The following is a 20,014-nucleotide window of genomic DNA, read 5'->3' as shown; positions in this document are numbered from 1 at the left end:
TATGAAAACCAGGCTCAAGTTTTGGGAAAATGGGGCACCACTGGTCTGCTTAATCGCAGCAAGTTCTCTGATGTCACAGGCAAAGTTAAGCTCAAGCAGGAGTACTTCATGCCCCCTGTTGGCTGGGAGTGGGAAGGCGATTGGCGTGTTGAACCAGAGAAAACGTAAGTTGTCCCACACCCTCAGCACAAACATTAAGAAATAGTTAGCAAATTATTATTTGATGGTTCCATGTACTATTACTATTGCTATTTTTCTATAAGATGAATAAAAACGGCAACAAATGTATTTCTCATTATTAGTAAACGTTGTAAATTATAACGTAGTATCTGGGGTAAATATTGTATTTCTGCTTTTCCATAAGTCAGAAAGGGAATTTAAATGTTCATTTAGGCCATCTGCCCTATACCCCCCGACACACACACACACAAAACACCTAGTATAATAGTGACGAGTTTCCTTCAGAAACATTTTGGTCATTAATTTGTGATTTCCTTGGCTGGATGGGTAGTCTGCTGATTGAGGCTGATGCTGGACACACAGAGTTTGTGGATGAGGTCTATGAGAATGAGACTCGATTCCCAGGAGGAGAATGGAAGCTTGCTGCGGAGCCTTACACTGATGTGGTAAAAGAGCCTGTCTAACTTTAGCTTCACATCAGATGTCTAATCAAGACATTCATAATTTTTTTTTTCATTGTTTATATTTGAATACAATATACTGCACATACAGAAAAGTTTGTACTATCCCTTAAAAATCCTATTCCTCATTGTTCTCCTTTTGATATTTACAGAATGGAGAAAAAGTTCAGAGCCCTACAGAGATTGAATGCCCACCTGGCTGGAAGTGGGAGGATAACTGGACTTTTGATGGTAATCGGGCCGTCGATGAGAAAGGTAAGTTTGTCTTTGCTTTTTATTTAGAAATATTACATTTTGTCAATATTCAATGAGCCATCTTTAAAAGAATTTTTAATTCAGGATTTTTTTTTTTTAATCTGTTTCCAAGAAATTCCATTTAGAATTAATAATTAAAGAATTATAATTGTCATTTACTCAACCGCATGTCACTCCAAACCAGTGTGACTGAATTTCTTCTGTGAAACACAGAATGAGAAATTTAGCCGAATTTTTACTGCGGTTTTCCTTTCTCATTTTCTTCTCATGTCTATAAAATGGATTTAAAAAAACAAACACTTTAGAAGCACAAATTAGACCATATGACTTGTCCATTATATTTCAAGTCTTTTCAAGTCATGGCTTTAAGAAACAGACTGGCACTTAATGTTCTAGTCTCTTGAAATCCTGCCTTCCTCTATAGCTAACTTCTGCCTCTGCTGATTGTGCAGACAATGAGATTGTTTGCTCAACATGTAAATAGTCTGGCACAGTGTTTGTTGTAAACTGGTTCTGTAGCGCGCTATCAGAGTTCCTCTGAAATCCTCCACCTGCCTAGATCTGCTACAGGATTTATATATACCTGTTCATGCCACTGCAGCATTTCTTACAGAAGTTAGTTCTTCATTATAATTAAAATATGCATACAATGTACATAAATTTATATATATATATTTATGTGTAAATGTACACGTTATTGGTTCTTCCAGACAAACATACATGATAAATGAATGCTTCATCAGAAGGGAAGGTTATCGGTACATAGCGAAAAAATGCGGTATATTCATTACACATAGCTCTCGTATGGCTTCAGAATATTTAAAAGGAATTTAGGGCCCAAATCAAATTGTCTACTTTTAAAGGGATACTCCACTTTTTTGGAAATTGGCTCATTTTACAACTCCCCCAGAGTTAAACAGTTGAGTTTTACGGTTTTCGAATCCATTCAGCCGGTTTTCTGATAATTAGAAGGATATCAGTAACCAGACAGTTTCTGGTCTCATTGACTTCCATAGTATATATATTTTTTCCTACTATGGAAGTCAATGAGACCAGAAACTATCTGGTTACTGATATTCTTCTAAATATCAGAAAATCGGCTGAATGGATTTGAAAACGGTAAAACTGTTTAACTCTGAGGGAGTTGTAAAATGAGCCTATTTCCAAAAAAAGTGGAGTATCCCTTTAAGATACCTTTTATGACATGCGTTTGCCTTTTTCTGGAGCCTGGGAGCTCCTGGTTTTCTTTCATTGTGAAAAATGTTTTTAACATGGCATCCACAATTAAAAGTGATTTATGTTTTAAATGACCGAGATTTAATTTTGATTACCTAAAAATTTAAAGTTGTATAATGTGTATTTGTGAGTTTAGGTTGGGAATATGGTGTCACCATTCCACCTGATGATAAGCCCAAATCTTGGGTGGCAGCTGAGAAGATGTACCATGTTCATCGTCGCAGAAGAATGATCCGCCCTCGCAAAAGGATTCCTGGTGTCAAAACAGCCACTGATGCAAGTGTATATTGTGAATTTAAAAGATTTTTTTTAGATTTTGCCTTTATAAAAATGTATTTTCTAATTGTCTGAAATGCAGAAGAAGGATGCAGGAGATGCAGAAGGATGGGAATACTCCTCTCTCATTGGCTGGAAGTTCCACAGGCAGCAGCGATCCTCTGACACGTTCCGCCGACGGCGCTGGAGAAGGAAGATGGCACCCTCTGGTCGAGTTGGAGCCTCTGCCATTTTTAAACTGGAGGGGGCTCTGGTTAGCATCAAAGTTTCCCATTTCTTATCCTAATACTATCCTACTTTTTATTTTCCGCATAATGAGCTTTTCACTGTTGATTTACTTGACAGGGCGTCGACATGGAATCTAAAGTTGAAGAAAAAGGCACCAAAGCAGAAGCTTCAGTTCAGCAGTTTGGTGCAAACAGGCCAACTGTATCATGCACATTTGATGGTGAGTTCATTAAGGATAGAGATTCCTGATTTTTTTTTTTCTCTCTCTGTATATCCATTTTATTAACGTTACGCCTGATTTTCTTTCAGGACCCAATGCGTACCACTTGAGAGTTTATGTTTACCAAGCCAGAAACCTTTTTGCTCTGGACAAAGACAGCTTCTCAGGTCCCACTGCAGTTTTGATATTGCTGATTTGTCTTTAAATTACAATAATCTGGAAAAGCGACCTGGCTTTTATTATAACTAAAAATCATATTGGTTTAAATTGCAGATCCATACGTCCATGTGTCGTTCTTGCATAACAGCCAAACAACAGAGACAATCCGAAGCACCTTGAACCCGACATGGGATCAGACTCTTATATTTAAAAATGTGGAAATCTATGGTGATCCCCAGTCTCTCGCCCAGAATCCTCCCAGAGTGGTAATGGAAATCTTTGACAACGATCAAGTGGTCAGTCTGATATATTTATGCTCTCACTTTACTCCACTCAATTGACAATATTGACAATATTGTATCAGGATGCCTATTTAATTGTTAAAAATGGTTCACTATTTACAACACAAAATATCTTATATCTTTTTTTTATATATAATAAAAAAATGGATCACATAAACAGAATTTGTTGTTTACTGCTAAACCTGACAAATATAAGCGATTCAATATTATTGCCTTTTAGAATGCAAGTGCATTGCAAATTTGCAATTTGTTCATCCTGTTAGGGTAAAGATGAAATGCTTGGCAGAAGTACATGTGTACCTTTGGTGAAGTTGACTTCAGGTGAAGATGGATCACCTAAACTCCTCTGGGAGCCTGTAATGTACAAAAATGCTCCTGCTGGGGAGGTTCTAGTGGCTGCAGAGCTCATTTTAAAGACCAAGGTATGCTTCTTCTTCATGGAATTTGGGTCATTTAACCATATTAAAGGGATAGTTCACCTAAAAATGAAAGTGATGTAATTTACTCACCCTCAACTTGTTCCAAACATTTATGTTTCATTCTTCTGCTGAACACAAAAGAAGATATTTTGAAGAATGTTGTTCACCAGAAAGTTTACAGTAGCTATTGACTTCCGTAGTATTTTATCCTATGGAAGTCCATATCTACCATCAGTAGATGTCTATCATCTTTTGTGTTCAACAGAAGAAAGAAACTCATGCAGGTTTGGAACAACGTAAGGGTGAGTAAATGATGCTAGGAATTTAGATTTTTTTTTTTGTGATTTTTTTTTTTTTTTGGGGGGGGGGGGGGGGGTAACTATCCCTTTAATGACTGCTCTGTGGTTAAAATAAAATTCTACTTGATAATTCCAATGTTGTCTACTCTAGGGAAATGACACTGAGCTTCCCCTTGCTCCTGCTAAACGAGGAGAGAAGCTCTATATGGTTCCTCAGGGGGTACGACCGGTGGTGCAGCTCACTGCCATAGAGGTCCGTTTCATTTTCATGCGTTATGTCCTTTTTGGTAGTTGTTTAAAAGGGGTCGTATCATGCCAAATCTATTTCTTTAATCTGTCGAGATAATGTACTATTAAAGCTTCCTCTCCAGTCCAAAAAATATAATTTATTTAATCAAAACATGCACACAAACACCAATTTTTACACGATGATGTTTGATATTCGCAGGTTCTAGCATGGGGATTACGTAACATGAAGACATATCAGCTGGCTCCAGTTACTTCACCCAGTCTGGTGGTGGAGTGCGGAGGAGAGAGTGTTCAGACAGCTGTCATCAAGAACATAAAGAAGTGCCCTAATTTCCAAGGAAATGTCCTCTTTTTCAAAGTGGTAAGCATCCATCTCTACCTGTTGAGAAAAGGCATAGTAATTCTTTCAAATAAAAACTTTCCTTGCTTTGCATTAGACAGCAAAAAATCAATGACATAAATTTAAAGCCACACTGTGGAATTTTTAGCCACTAGGGGCGCTCGACCTGTAACTTTCACGTCTAGCGTCCCTAGAGGCCACAAGCTCCGCAGCACTGTCGCAATTTAAAGTCAACAAACAGTCAACCTCCCGTGTCTTTCCTGTGTGTGTGCTTGCATTGTTTGAGGAGGGCCGGGCAGCTTTGCCGCGCTCGATTCCCTTATAGCAGTCGGCTGAGAGAGAGCGAGCGGGGTGAGCCCCGTGGGACTTATCATGTCTGTGAGGGAATGTGGGCGCGGGATAGCGGGCACATTCACTGCACTGAAAACTCTGTCGGCCTGAGCTGACTCTATGTGTGTTGGTTTCTTTTTACAGAAACCGTGGGACATGTGGTGTGTAGCGTTTGTGGGTACTACTGAGTCGTGGGCACGTTCACTACATTTAATGTAACGTTACATTTGACGTGAGTCGAATTTATAAGTGCGAGTCCTGCACTGAGGCGGGCTGTGTTTGTGTGTAGAAATGAACACTGGGCTGTGGGCATTTTATTACACTCATAACACCATCGGCTATGGCTGGAATACCAGAAAATACTACACTGCTTATATGAAATTATCTGGGTTACCTTGGAAACGGCATTTGTGTTCAGACAAGCGTCCGCATCGGTCGAGCACCCTTCCTCTCACGCCAGCGAGTGAAGTGAAAGCTGGACTAATGTTAATCCTCGTCCTAGCTTTTAATTCGTCACTCTCCACTTTTCTTTTTTTAGCTTGCTCTGATAAAACCGTTGCCTTCTTCCTTGTAGCTCTTGTTCGGCCATGGCAACGCGAGTTGAGCACTAACGTCAGAATCTGAGGAAGTTGTGGGTGGTGGGGGAAGTGACTTATGCCGTAAAGCGGTCGAATTTTGTAGTTCTTTTTTTGCTCTGATTCCTACCCGAAACCCGAAGTTACAAAGTGCTTGTAAAAGCAATACAGACACCTTCAGGCTACGGCAGACGTGTCATTCAACCTATTGTAAGTCGATGTACCATCTCAATGGGTTTTGGTAATATATTATAAAGGTTAAAAAGTTGCGAAGTGTGGCTTTAAATATGGTTTAATTTTCCAAATGCTTTTTTGAACCCATAGACCATATGTGATCAGTGTCTTGTTTTGTGTCTTTAGCTTCTACCCAAAGAAGAGATATATGCTCCCCCTATAGTGCTGAAAGTCATCGATCACAGACCCTTTGGAAGGAAGCCCGTGGTGGGTCAGTGCACGATAAGTTCCCTGGAAGAGTTTCGATGTGACCCTTATGTCACAGTAGCTGATGTCGCCTTGTCTTCAAAAAGTATGTCCCCTTCACACTTTTCTGTTTACTGATTTATCTTTTTTTGTTTTGGTATTCTTAAAACATTCTGTGAGTTAGATCACCTTTTAACTATTAAACTTTGGCAATTAATTCAGTCCAAACTTCATTCAAAATTGGTTATTTCTAGGTGTTATTTTATTTATAGTCGCCTTAGCACTGCTGATTTTTGTGTACAGCCTTCAGGAAATTTGAAAGAATATTTATCAGCATTCTTTTTTTTGTCTCCTTTTCTTTTCTTCTCTTTTCCTGCAGTGTCTTTGATGGCAGCTGGTCCAAGAGACCTCCATGTAAACATTGATGACGACAGACAGCATCTTCTAGAAGCTCAGGTACTGGTACCAAGTCACTCGGTTTAGTAGGTTTAGGAACTGAAAGGGATTGTTCACCCAAAAAGAAAAATTCTGTCATTAATTGCTTACACTCTTGTCATTCCAAACCATACTTTTTCATCTTCAGAACTTGAAATCTGAGAGCTTTCTGTCCTTCCATTGGCAGCTATGCAATGACGATCGCAACGTTCATAAAGATATCGTAAAACCAATCCATATGAATTTAGTGGTTTAGTCCAATTTTTCTAGAGAGACACAATTAATTGAAATGCTGAACAGATTTAATTTAGTCTTTTATTCATCAACTCACACATCCGTTGTGGTAAATGGAAGCTCAAGGATGTTCTCCTGATGTGCAGTGCGAGAACCAATTAGATTCATTCTCATGTTATGCAACACGTTTGAGCTTCTGCAAAAACCAATGAGGTTTCACGAATAAAAGGGAATATTTGTTCATCATATAAACCGCTTGATTCATATGGATTAGTTTTACAATCTCTTTATGAATTTCTTGATGCGTCAAAACGGTAGTTGTGTGGATTGTCAATGGAGGATAAGCAGGCTCTCCGATTTCACAAAAAAGTTGTTTATTTGTGTTCTTAAGTCTGACGGGTTTGGAACCACATGAGGGTATGTAAATGCTGACGTAATTTTCATTCATGGGTGAATTATCCCTTTTTGTCTCAACTTGTGAGGAAAAACTATGTACCGTATTGTTCTGAATACAAGTCAATATTTTTTTTTAAGAAATACATCTGAAAAAACAGGGTTGTCTTATATTCATGGTGTAGACTCAGCTGCCTGTAGCTTTCTAGTAATCCTTAAGGCATTGATGTTCACCTGACCTTCAGGTTTGCTTGATTAGGGTTGGAGCAAAACTGCAGGACTGTGGCTCTCTAGGAACAACGTTCGCTACCCGTGGTGTAGACTTTTAAATGTCAATAATACACCCGCAACAATAGGTGGCGTCAAATACACGTAAAACGAGTGTGTCAGCATACAAATGTTCGATCACAAGTGCAAAAAGCGGTTCTTCTATAAACACAAACAGTCAAAGAAAAGTTTAGTCTCGTGAATGTCATGTTTGCGGGCCTCACTGACAGGACCAAAATTCCCTCGTACGTACGTGACTTAATGTTTGACGGTACCCCTGATTTCAGCATTACTACAATAAGTAGACTACAATAATCTTTTCGGAACATAACGGTAATGGTGGTACGCATCTGCTGTATGAATCTATTTTCAACTTTGTGAATTTCAGTACATGTATGGCATCTCAGCTGCTGTTGACAAAATGGGCACTGCTAGTCAACTTCAAGTATGTATAGTAATAAGGCACTTCAATCAAAATGCCTGGCTTGTGTAATTATTGTAAATGTAATTCAGAGTGTGTGTGAAGTGTGTAATTTCTGAATTAGCGCTAACGGCACCAAACTGATGCCATTGTGGTTGAGCCAGTGTTCTGTCTGGCCTTGTCAGGCTGATCACAGAACAGATTGCAATTCTGTTTGGTGCCACTAGAGGCACTGAAATTACATTCTTCAACACCAACACTTAAAGTCCTCTTGTCAATAATTTTATCCCTTAACTAATTTTGGATCACCAAAATGACATATTTAAATGTTTTTTCCTTGAAAAAAAATACAGATTATTCATGCCATAAAATATCTTAAATGTAATTCTATACCCTTGATTGATTTAGTATGTGTCTCTCTATGAATATGCAAATCAGCCCCGCCTCCACTCACTCACACCAGCTCAGAGATCCACTCGTTGATGATCACACATTGACGAGATTGTTTTACATGTTTGTGACCGAGAACAGCTGATTTCAAACTGTGTTTTTGAGACTGTCTTTGGTTCACTGCAGTTTTAAGGAGAAAATACTCAGCAAATGTGTTGACTGTTTTTAATACGCTTTAAGACAAACCATGTGCAAATTCATCAAACAACATTAAAAGCTTGATTTTCAACACACGGGGACTTTAAGTTTACCTCATACCTCCCGCTCAACTGATTGTGTGAATCTTCTGTAGTTAGCAATGGGTTAAATTGAGGGAATCTCTAATCAATATGTTGTGCTCGGAATGATCAATCTCATTGATTTTTGTGCAGCTGATCTTCTATACATGAAATCATACTAAATTACATTGAAGTGTGGGGTTTTTCACATTCAGTTTCTCTACTGCCTTTCTGAATTCAACGTTTAATTTTTTTCTTTGTCATATTTGCTTGTCTGCTTTCAATTAACTGACTATCCTATTGATTAATGTAAAACTCCCTTGTGTGTACTAAATGTATTTAATAATGAAGGAAAGTATTAAATAAACTTGATCAGTGTATACATTTGTCAATTTGTTTGTAAAGTTGTTATTAAATTTACTTTCTACACTTGAAATGCTAGTGTAATTTGATGTGTTTATCTCAAATATAAGAAAAAGGAACATTGTCTTGTTACACTGATAAAGTTTCAATTAGACTGAAACCTTACATATATGTAAAAGATTTTCCAAGCCTAATAATATTCCATCTTAACAAATCTTAACATTGTTTTCTTTCTCTCTGTGTGTGTGTGTGTGTGTGTACATTTCCTGGTGTTTCAACAGCGTGAGAAGGTGAGTTTTGTGACAAGTTTACTCACTTTCCAATTAACAAAACTTTGATAAGTTGATTATAATTTATCTTATGTCTATTAGCTCTATCATGACAATGAAACTGTTCATTTTTTTTACCTTACAGGAGAAAGAGACTGTTGATTGGTGGAGTAAGTTTTATGCTTCTGTTGGACAGAGTGAGAAATGCCGCCCATACCTTGACAAAGGTTATGACACATTACATGTGAGTTCTGTCTAGCTCAACAATGTACATTATTTTATTGAATATTTTTTTTAATGTTACATTTAATAAATTACTGAATATCTTTATAGATTTAAGGTATGTTATTGCATAGACTAAGGCTTTGAAAGCACCACGAAAGTTGTACTTCTCAAGCTGTACATTTGCTGTGTAAGGAACAGATTTTCGTTATTATATTCGATTTTCGAATGCGTCATTCACTGGAGATCATAATGTCCGCCCTGACTTTCCTTTGTGCGTTCATGAAGGGTCCTGAGAAGTGCAGATGTCTGATTTTGAACCAAATTTTTCTTTTGAATCTGATCTTTTGAATGAATGAGTTCTTAACACCAGGACTAATTAACTTGTTTAAGGATAATTCTGGTATTTAACACCTTGAGTCTATTTTGTAGTTTGTTTTGAATGAAATAGAGTGGTGGACTTAGAAATTTTGACAATGGGTCCTGTCTCGACTTTTTGACTATTTTAGAATTGCCTGTGACAGCTTTAGACTGGGTGTCTATGGGCATGCACAAACATGTCCATAAAACAACCCTTAATAGTGGGGCAGTTAAGCGCAAAAATCGATCACTTTGCGATAAAAGCATCAAATTTGGTAGGAAGGCTCACAAAGGGGGTCTGATCCGATTTAGGACCGTAGGCGCTTGAAATTTGACCCCTGGGGGTCATGGCGGGCATTTTTCAAAATGGCCGCCAAATATGGATTTCGTAATGGGAAAATGGATTAAAAGCTGCCAGAAACATAAAATAAAATAACACATTTCATGTAAATATGAGCACACTTTCACATAGAAGATCTTTAAACTTTAAAATATAAGATATGTTTGAATATTTGCTCCTGTAATACTAAATATTACTATACATGGGTTCATGAATTATCTGTAAATGTGATCAAAATTAGACATCATAGTGACAAGTGATTAAGAGCTGATCTTTTATCTTTTTGCCTCTTGCACCATTCATCAAAAGCTCAGCACATCAGTGGAGGAATGCATAGTCATGTAATTATCATATGCAGCACATTGCAAAATGTACAATGCAGCCTCTGTTACTTCTCTTCGTATGAGCAACATGGGCCACTTTTAAGAAAGAGTCAGCTGTGCCTGTTGTGGTAACGTCTGCTTGAACAAGAGCCTCTACCCAACCACTTCTTTGGTCCTCGAGAATGCCATCTCAATGTGGAGACCCCCAAAAAGAATCACAATTTCACCATATCAATTTGGCCATTTCCACTGTATTTGCTTTGCCAAGGCAAATAGTGGCTGGTCAAAGGGGTTCACAGGGATTTGCTCTGGATGCAAATGATTAATTGCATTTCTGATGACATCCATTGAGTGCCTGATCATTGCAACTGTGTGCATGATGTAATGCAGGTGGCATCAATGTCCAGTGACTGCTGAGTTGCATGGTATGCAGCCCGTGACAAATAACTGAGATCTCCAGCTTTGTCACTTGTTGATCTGACACATTCTGTCCATTCAAACTCCTGCTTAATATACCCAGCATTGTGCCTGCTCAAGGACTGAACATGGGATGATGGTACAGATGAGGTCTTAATGTTGTAGTTGACAGGGAAGACTATGTATAGTTTTGAGGCAAATGGTAGATTGTTTTTGAAGCATCATGGCTTATGAGATGAAACAATGTTTCGACTCACTCCTTTCCTCTCTGAAGACGGATGTTGAAAGAGGGAGATGTTGTTGAAGATGGATCATGATCAACATTATCAATAGCTGCAGTTGTGAATAGATTACCCCCCCCCCCCCCATCATTGGTGGACAGACCACATGTGGACAGTTTTCTTCTCTGTAAAGTCTACAACATGATATAGCCAACAGCCATATCACCCTGTAGCCCAAGACTGGTTGCCCACTGATGCTAGAGTAAGCAGGGCTGAGCTTGGTTAGTACCTGGATGGGAGACCTTCTGAGAAAGCCAGGTTGCTGCTGGAAGAGGTGTTCGTGAGGCCAGCAAGGGGCACTCACCCTGTGGTCTGTGTGGGTCCTAATACCCCAGTAAAGTGATGGGGACACTATACTGTTGTGATGAGACGTTTAACCGAGGCCCTGACTCTCTGTGGTCATTAAAAATCCCAGGATGTCTTTTGAAAGAGTAGGGATGTAACCCCGGCATCCTGGCCAAATCAAATTTGCCCAGTGGCCTTTGTCCATCATGGCCTCCTAATCATCTATATATATATATAGATATATAGATATATATATATACCAATTGGCTTCATCACTCTGTCTTCTCTCCACCAGTAATCTGGTGTGTGGTGAGCGTTCTGGCACAATATGGCTGCCGTCGCATCATCCAAGTGGATGCTGCACACTGGTGGTGGTTGAGGAGATTCCCCTCTCTATGTAAAGCGCTTTGAGTGCTGAAAAAAGCACTATATAAATGTAATGAACTATTATTATTAATTAAGTTATGCAAAGACCATACTAGATACATCTGGTCCTAACTGCTCTTCACCTGGTGAGGTGTCATTTGGGATCTAGCCCTATTTTACAGAGGCCAAACATTTGGAATGATACTTGGCCTCTAAAGCCAACATGTCACCTCCACTGAGCTGTGCCAGAAGCTTGATGTCATTGAGGACAACAGCACACTTTCGAACTTTTTCATCAATTTGAAATGTAGCAGCCTTATGAAGTCTCTCACTACCTGCAGGTTCTCCACATTAAGTCTTATCGATGTCATCATTGAATGAGGTTTTTAAAACTAATTTTTATTCATTTTCTAGTGTCATGCTCATCAGTTGTAGAAGCTCTCTTCTCAGCTCTTTGTTGTAGCATTTGATTGTTGAATCTAAGGCGACATGTATAATTTGTGATATTTTGCATTGTTCCTAATAAATGTGGCCTCTATACCTTGCCCTTTATCTAACGGTGGAATCTGTTAAGATATTGTTGTTTAAGTTAATCAAATTTTAATAGATTCCCTGCCAGATTTTTGTAACGTTCAGTATTGACCTGCCATTGGCAATTTGATGGGCATCTGAGTGGCTCTTGAGTATTATTCTGACAAATGAAACAGTTCCCAGTCAGTTATTTGTGTTGGGGGATCAGTATATCTAGGATTAAATAATTTGAAGGTTTTAGTCATTGCATTGGATCAAAGTAGTTCTTGTGTAGTGGCCTAATTGTGGTAATAATGATAATCGTGCTAATTTACATTTTTCTTGCAAGGAAAACTCGGTCTACAATGTGATTTGTAGGCCTACCTACTAAACCACTTGCAAATAATCCAGCAGGACTCAACAGTTCTTACAATTAATATTTCTAGTCAAGGTTAGAGCATTTGGAGAGCAAAGAAGTCATACAAGAGCACAGAGTTACAATGAAATAAATGGGATGAATTGTAGCTAGTTTAGACAACCAGCCTAAATGAAATTCTGTGGAAATGTACACCTACTTTATTTCACAGAATCCTAACTCTAAATTCATGCAGACTAAAATCTATTTCATGTTATATTTGCCTGTCTGAGTTATGTTTGCTTACTTGCAGTATTAGCCTACACTATTTTTACTGAGTAACAGTGAGAAACACATTCAACTGACTTTGCCTTTATCTCACTTGTAGTCAAGAGTAAAACAACCCACCAGTTCCCTAGATTTTAAAGAGAATAATATTTAACTGTGGCCACCACAAGATGAAACCTACTGACGGAATAAAAAGGAGTCCCTGACAAACTACCAAGTAAAAATGATAGTATATGCTCACAATTTAATATTAAATATTTAAATGTACATTTAAAAAGTACATAATTTCTGATAGATATCATAACATCTTTTCCTTTTTGTTTAAAAATGAACTAGATTTTTTTAATGATTTAACTAGAATTTTAATTGTTAATTTCTGTCGTCTATCCATTATGACATTATGAAATCCATATTTGGCGGCCATTTTTTTTTTTTTTAAACATATCTTATATTTGAAAGTTTAAAGACCTTCTATGTGAAAGTGTGGTCATATTTACATGTATTTATGTTGAATTGTGTTATTGCATTTTAGGTTTCTGGCAGCTTTAAATTCATTTTCGCATTAAGAAATCCATATTTGGCGTCCATTTTGAAAAATGCCCGACATGGCCCCCAGGGGCCAAATTTTGAGCGCCTACGGTCCTAAATCTGATCAGACCCCCTTTGTGAGCCTTCGTACCAAATTTCATGCTTTTATCGCAAAGTGATCGATTCTGAGGAAAATCTGCGCTTAGCCGCCCCACTATAATGTTCATTTTCAAAACTGTGCAACTCACAGAGTGGTTGACTCATTAGGGAAAAAGATTTTCCCTGAATAACAACTTCAATTTTGGTGTGTTCCTTAAACAAATCTATTGTATGAATTTAGAATACTTAGTTCCGCAAAGGTGAATTTTTACTGGAGTTCTTGTATTGTTTAGTAATTGTAGCAATGTACTTGTTTTGTTGGTTTTCATAGGTTTATGACTGTGAGCTTGAAAGTGTAAATGAATTCATGGGTCTTACCGATTTCTGCAAAACATTCAAATTGCAACGTGGGAAAAAGGAATGTGACGATGATGATGATCCCGCTGTAGTTGGAGAATTCAAGGCAAGATGTTTTATTAATTTGGTCTACAAATGAATGGATTTTGTACTATTACATGCTACAATGTTTTATTTATTTATTTATTTATTTTTTTTAATATTCTGTGTCAATTGGAAGTGTCACCATTATAGAATTAAAATGGGTTGAAAACAGCATTTCATGTTCTTGGTTGTATAAAATGTTATTAATGTTCAGTGTCACATGATCCTTCATAATTCATTCTAATATGCTGAGGCTAATTCTAATCTTTCCAATTGCTTGTTTTCAGGGCTCCTTTAAGGTCTACCCATTGCCAGATGATCCAGGGGTGGCTCCTCCGCCACGTCAGTTCAGAGAGCTGCCCGACAGCGTCTCTCAGGAGTGTGTGGTCAGGATCTACGTGGTTCAAGCCATCGACCTGCAACCCAAAGACAACAATGGCAAAGTACTTTTTACCATTTAGCATTTTAGAAAACTAATTTTGAGTTTCAGTTACTCAATTTGTTGAGTTCCTTCTAAGTAAAAAGAAAAAGCGACGTTCATTTTCTGTTTCAGTGTGACCCATACATCAAAATCTCTTTGGGGAAAAAGTCTATTGAGGACAGAGACAACTATGTGCCGTATTCACTCAACCCAGTGTTTGGCAGGTAATAAATGCCATAGATTTATTGAGCATTCAGATGGTCAAGCTGTTGAAGAGGTCTGACCTATAACCTTCAGTTTTCTGTTCTCTCAACAGAATGTTTGAAATGACATGCTTCCTCCCACAAGACAAAGACCTGAAAATTGCAGTATATGACTTTGATTTGCTCACCCGTGATGAGAAAGTTGGGGAGACGGTGATTGACTTGGAAAACCGTTTCCTTTCTCACTTCGGTTCCTACTGTGGTTTACCCCAGACATACTGCGTGTAAGACCCATACAATTTACTTAACGCAAACTTAGTATTTTCATTGAGGACAACAGTAAAGACATTACTTAACTAATGTATTATCCATTAAATAGTTCTGGATTAAACCAGTGGCGCGATCAGCTCAAACCATCTCAGATTCTTGAACATCATGCCCGTTTGAAAGGATTGAGTCGACCCAGGAGTGAAGACAATGGAAACACTTTATCCTTTGGTGGCCGATTGTATTCCCTCTCTGACTTTGGTGATTTTAAAAGCTGTTTGTTCTTTTTTTACACCATTATGATGGCTTGACAAACTGTTAATGTGTTCACTTTCACTTTCAAAGCTGTCTAGTTATACCTTATATGTATGCATTTCAGAAGCGAACAAGAAAATTCACGAACACCTGGGTCCGCCAAGTGAACGGCTCGCTCTGCACGTCCTCAGAACTCAAGGCTTTGTTCCGGAGCATGTTGAAACCAGAACTCTCTTAAGTAGCTTCCAACCGACTCTCCCGCAGGTGTGAGCCTGGTTCTTCCTGTGATACTTTATCGACCCCTTTTTGTTTGAAAGCAAGCTCAAAATACTGCTTTATCTGTTTTATAGGGAAAACTCCAGATGTGGGTAGACATTTTCCCCAAAAGCCTTGGGCCTCCTGGACCTCCTTTTGACATATCTCCTCGCAAAGCAAAAAAGTGAGATGAAATTGGTACTCTCGGTTCTACTTCTATGTTTATTGACGATTGACTCATGGTGAATATTTTTATCAGATACTTTCTGCGAGTCATCGTTTGGAACACGTCTGACGTAGTTTTGGATGAAACCAGCATTACTGGTGAAAATATGAGTGACGTCTATGTAAAGGGGTATGTAAAATGATCTTTGCTGTCTCTTAAGGCAAGACACTATTGACAAAACAATTTGTTTGTGAGATTTTAGGTTATTTTGCTTTCATAAGATGTTTTTTCAGACTAGTGGAAAGAAAACTTCCAAAATCCACATTTAAGTGTGCTGATTTGTTTTGTTTTTTTACACTTTAAAAAAAATTATATATATATATAAAGTCTTTCTGTAGATTTCAATAACAGTACATATCTTTAAAAACTGTTTTCTCAAAATGTGTTTTTCTCAAACAATGAGCCAAAAATCTCCACTTCTGTAGCACTTACATACACAAAACTTTTACCTATCTCTATACTGAAGGATTTTACAGAGGGTTTTGTTCATATCGTTCCCCTGATTGATTTATTTAACATTTAAGAAACATGAAACAAACATTTTGAACCTGGCTTTATCTTCTGTATGCGAATGAGTTCATAGTTCTAAAGATACAGTGTCATTTGCATATTCAAACACAATGTTTTTAGACACATTTTTTTTCTTAATGTGCTATGATTAAAAGATATCCCCATATTTCTTTGATTGATAGGTTAAATTTCTAGCCTTAATCACTTGGTGTAGTGCCCCTATTATGCTTTTTTTAAAGATTCATAATTTTGTTTTGGAGGTTTACATCCATCCAAGCTCAAAAAAACACTTAAATTTTCTCAATATACATTGCAGCATTACCTCTTTTCTAACAGCGCCTGAAGGTTTCTGTTTCTCTAAACCCCTCCAATCCGAGAGCATACTCTGCTCTTAATGGTCAGATTTTTTTTAGTCAGATTGTGATTGGTCTAGTGGTGTCAGAAACGAAACCGCCATTACCATATCTGAATTTCAGCTCCAGAGGCTTCCTCAGCACTTGAAACACAGTGATTCGAACAGAAACGATGGCTTTACAGTATCAATTCGAACCATAGTCCTCATCCTTCGCAAGTGGATTTGCTTTCGTAGGGCAGAACGGTGTCTTCTCTACATGTCGGCAACATGAAACAAACTCTTCCAGGCCTCAGCTTCAACTAGTGTTTGAGGGCGAGTCAATGTAGACAGTGTTCACGGGCAGCCATGAGGACCTTAGCTTAGGCAGTAGCACCTCATTGCAGTACAGGAGATCCAGGGGGCAGAGTCAGATCCAGATCTGAGGGGTGGAGTTGGGTAGGTTTAGGGGTGGGGTTAGGGAGCTGGGTAGGTTTAGGTATATGTAAGGTGGGAGGAGTTGGATCTGGATCCGACTCCTCCCTGTGGATTTCATGTTGTGCAGTGAGGACCATCTCGCCTTAGGCTGGGATAATGCAAATTTGTTACAAGCCTGAAACATGCGTAGGTTCGAGCAGGAAATAAGACTGGAAATGCTAATTTTTGGAGACGAGAACCATCTACACTTTGATCTTTGATGTTTTTCAAAATCTTTTACATTAACAAATGGCTATATTATTCACCACATGAAAGGTAATATGCAAAAAAGCCTAATGGGGCACTTGAATGTGTTTTTACGAATACATTTTTCAATACATTCATGCATTTGTGTCTTTTGTTAGTTGGATGCCAGGTATGGAAGAAGATAAGCAAAAAACAGATGTCCATTATCGTTCTTTGGATGGCGAAGGAAATTTCAACTGGAGATTTGTCTTTGGATTTGAATACCTGCCTGCGGAGCAGCTTTGTCTTGTATCTAAAAAGGTAATTTAGATTGGCTGTTTAATATGTGTAATGAAAAGCACTGGGATGTATTGAAATATTCTGTTTCTTTTACAATAAAAAAGGAACATTTCTGGAACCTCGACAAATCAGAGTTTAGAATCCCACCCAAGCTGATTGTTCAAATATGGGATAATGACAAATTCTCACTGGATGATTACTTAGGTGAGATGTCTGTATGCAGCTCCTTTCTGAGGTTTTGGCAATTTTATTTTTCTTTACATTTGTAGGTCCTCTTGTGTATTATATATCTTGTGTTACAGGTGCGATTGAACTTGATCTGCACCACCTCATCAACCCTTCCAAAACACCCGAGAAATGTAACCTTACCATGGTGCCGGATGGAACTACGCATCCAAAATCAGACCAGTTCAAGTCTCTTTTTGACCAGAAGACAGTTAGAGGATGGTGGCCATGTTACATGGATAAAGATGGGAAGAGGGAGCTTGGTGTAAGCACAGCTAATGCAAATAATCGTGTTCCTGTATGGTGCAGTATTAGTAGGAAGTAGGGAAACTCAATTCCCAATGCATCTTAAATCCTCTTATTTATTTATGTGTTTGTTTAACAAGTTTCAGCTTGAAAAGTGGTGAATATTTACTTTAGAGACTTGCACTTTGCGATATTACTAGTCAACACCATTGTGACTATATTAGTTTGCTAAAAAGTATTCCCTACTTAAGCAAGGTGCTATTTGACTCCTGTTCAATAGGAGCAGACCCATTGACTTCCATAGTATTTTTTTGCCTACTATGGAAGTCAATGGGGTCCATCAACTGTGTTCCTTAAAATTGGTGCTTGTTTATGTTGTTTCAGGGAAAGGTAGAGTTGACTTTGGAGATTGTGAATGAGAAGGAAGTGGATGAGAGACCTGCTGGAAAAGGCAGAGATGATCCCAATATGAATCCGAAACTGGATCCTCCTAAGTAACTTAGTTCTCGCTTTATATATGTTTATTGTTCTGAGTGTTAACAGAAGATGACCTCAAGATTTGTTTTTCTTTTAAACCTTTCAGGCGACCCGAAACCTCGTTCTTTTGGTTCTCAAGTCCGTGCAAGACGTGCAAGTTCATAGTGTGGCGAAAGTTTAAGTGGATGTTCATCGGCCTGATTGTGCTAGTCTTAGTGCTATTATTCATTGGGATCTTGTTGTATTCATTACCAGTAAGGACGCACTTCATCAATCCTTTCACAGAGGTTATGTTCAGACTTTTCGCTTAAGATGTACAATGCTAATTAATTTATTTTTTGTTTTTTTCAGAACTACATCTCCATGAAAATCGTCAAACCCTTCAATTGAGTGCAGGAGGAGTTCAACTTTTTGTTGTTTTATCCATGCAATGTATTTGGCATGATCAGGGTTTCACGCAGTTAACAGAAAGGGTTCATACAGACAATCAATACAGTGTTTGCTTTGTTGTGGTTGTTAATTTTTCATGTGGTTGTTTAGGTTTTTCCATTAATCACTCTTTTGCACCCTTTATTCAATTTTACCATGAATTTTCACTTTTTTTGTTGAGGTTTCACTGATGTTTGGCAACATTTGTACACAAACCATGAAGTGTTTTCTATTGTGGAAATATTTTATTGTTTTATATTCTCAGATCATTTTAAAGTTATAACATTGTTAAATAAAGACACAATATGTTTGTTTAAATTGTGTCCATTTGTTTTTGTGTCAATTTAAATTGTCCAAGTGTAAGTCTAATATTGGTACTGATATATTCTGCATATTCATGTACTGGAAAGAAATTCATTGAACTGGTCAGAAGATTAATGGTAAATATTTTGCCTTGTCGGAGTAGCCGATTTACACCTTGACCATGGCCTAGAATGGGTGTTGCATTTTTGTAACTATTTGACGAGGAAAAAAAAAATCAACTTTTGTTATGGTTCACTCTCCTGTAATATTTAGCTGTCAAGTTGCATCCCTTTTATCATTTGAAAACAAACTTGTGTTTTACACCAGAAGTCTAATAATTTCTGGCATATTTGGTTGTCTCTTTAGAATTTTCTTTGGATTGTATGTTGAATGCCTTTCTTTTGATTTCTGGTCCTACCGCCCTTTACTGCTGTTTAGTTAACCTTTCACAAATTCATCATAAATATACAATAATTAAAGCAGTGTTTCTCAACTAGCAATCTATTCAGCCAGCATATTTGTGTTTGATTTGTGTGAATTACAGAAAAATAAGACTTGCTAGACCTACTTTTTCTATATTTCTTTGCACACAACTCTCCTGAAAGTGCCATTTAATGGCCGTAAATATGCACATATTTCTAGAAAAGTGTAATAAATGTGTTAATTTGTGTTAACTGTGGTAGTTTTGAGTTTGAATTCTGGATCATGCACTATGTGCAAAGAAAATGTGGTAATAATAACATAAAGATAGCATAAATTTAAAAAAAAAAAGTGTGTTGAGATGCCACAATGACTTACACTTCGTGATCCTTCATGCCACGAAAGGTGTATAGGCCCCAACCTCAATACTAATCTGTTTTAAGTTGTGTTTTAAATGATACTATTGGCTGGCCACTTTGCAATTTTTATATACTGGAAAATAATACTATACATGCATATCTTTTATTTTATTTACTTATTAACTAATTTATTTATTTGGCAAGTGAGTGTCCAGATAAACTCGCGCTGTGTGGAAAGATATAGTTCTTTGATCGCTTTCTAATTTAAATATGTTTTTTTTTTCATCCTACTAAAAGAAACAATGTGAAG

General features: G+C 37.7%; 1 protein-coding gene across 2 annotated transcripts in view; it reads left to right on the top strand.

The window, feature by feature from the left end:
- myof (myoferlin) overlaps positions 1–19,440 on the top strand; it is a 36,904-nt gene extending 17,464 nt beyond the window's left edge. The window contains exons 26-54 of one of the 2 annotated variants that reach the window (XM_089122057.1): positions 1–164; positions 512–626; positions 794–896; positions 2,269–2,408; positions 2,491–2,661; positions 2,754–2,856; positions 2,946–3,023; positions 3,130–3,311; positions 3,581–3,739; positions 4,187–4,288; positions 4,484–4,645; positions 5,890–6,055; positions 6,329–6,405; positions 7,667–7,732; positions 9,145–9,243; positions 13,705–13,836; positions 14,102–14,257; positions 14,368–14,459; positions 14,552–14,722; positions 14,818–14,966; positions 15,085–15,224; positions 15,311–15,399; positions 15,475–15,570; positions 17,125–17,266; positions 17,350–17,449; positions 17,548–17,735; positions 18,101–18,210; positions 18,300–18,447; positions 18,545–19,440. In XM_089122057.1, the coding sequence (XP_088978183.1) occupies positions 1–164; positions 512–626; positions 794–896; positions 2,269–2,408; positions 2,491–2,661; positions 2,754–2,856; positions 2,946–3,023; positions 3,130–3,311; positions 3,581–3,739; positions 4,187–4,288; positions 4,484–4,645; positions 5,890–6,055; positions 6,329–6,405; positions 7,667–7,732; positions 9,145–9,243; positions 13,705–13,836; positions 14,102–14,257; positions 14,368–14,459; positions 14,552–14,722; positions 14,818–14,966; positions 15,085–15,224; positions 15,311–15,399; positions 15,475–15,570; positions 17,125–17,266; positions 17,350–17,449; positions 17,548–17,735; positions 18,101–18,210; positions 18,300–18,447; positions 18,545–18,583 (3,639 nt within the window). In that variant the 3' untranslated portion in view covers positions 18,584–19,440. Of the gene's footprint in view, positions 165–511; positions 627–793; positions 897–2,268; positions 2,409–2,490; positions 2,662–2,753; positions 2,857–2,945; positions 3,024–3,129; positions 3,312–3,580; positions 3,740–4,186; positions 4,289–4,483; positions 4,646–5,889; positions 6,056–6,328; positions 6,406–7,666; positions 7,733–9,011; positions 9,021–9,144; positions 9,244–13,704; positions 13,837–14,101; positions 14,258–14,367; positions 14,460–14,551; positions 14,723–14,817; positions 14,967–15,084; positions 15,225–15,310; positions 15,400–15,474; positions 15,571–17,124; positions 17,267–17,349; positions 17,450–17,547; positions 17,736–18,100; positions 18,211–18,299; positions 18,448–18,544 lie in introns of both variants that reach the window. The other variant, XM_039653211.2, reaches the window with a different exon arrangement.
- The last annotated feature ends 574 nt before the right edge of the window (positions 19,441–20,014 follow it).

This window comes from Pimephales promelas, chromosome 17, assembly GCF_988280905.1.
Source record: "Pimephales promelas chromosome 17, fPimPro1.hap1.1, whole genome shotgun sequence".
In the NCBI taxonomy this organism is placed as follows: Eukaryota; Metazoa; Chordata; class Actinopteri; order Cypriniformes; family Leuciscidae; genus Pimephales; species Pimephales promelas.
The sequence above is the reverse complement of the archived record's forward strand: the minus strand, read 5'-3'. Positions and strand labels throughout refer to the sequence as shown.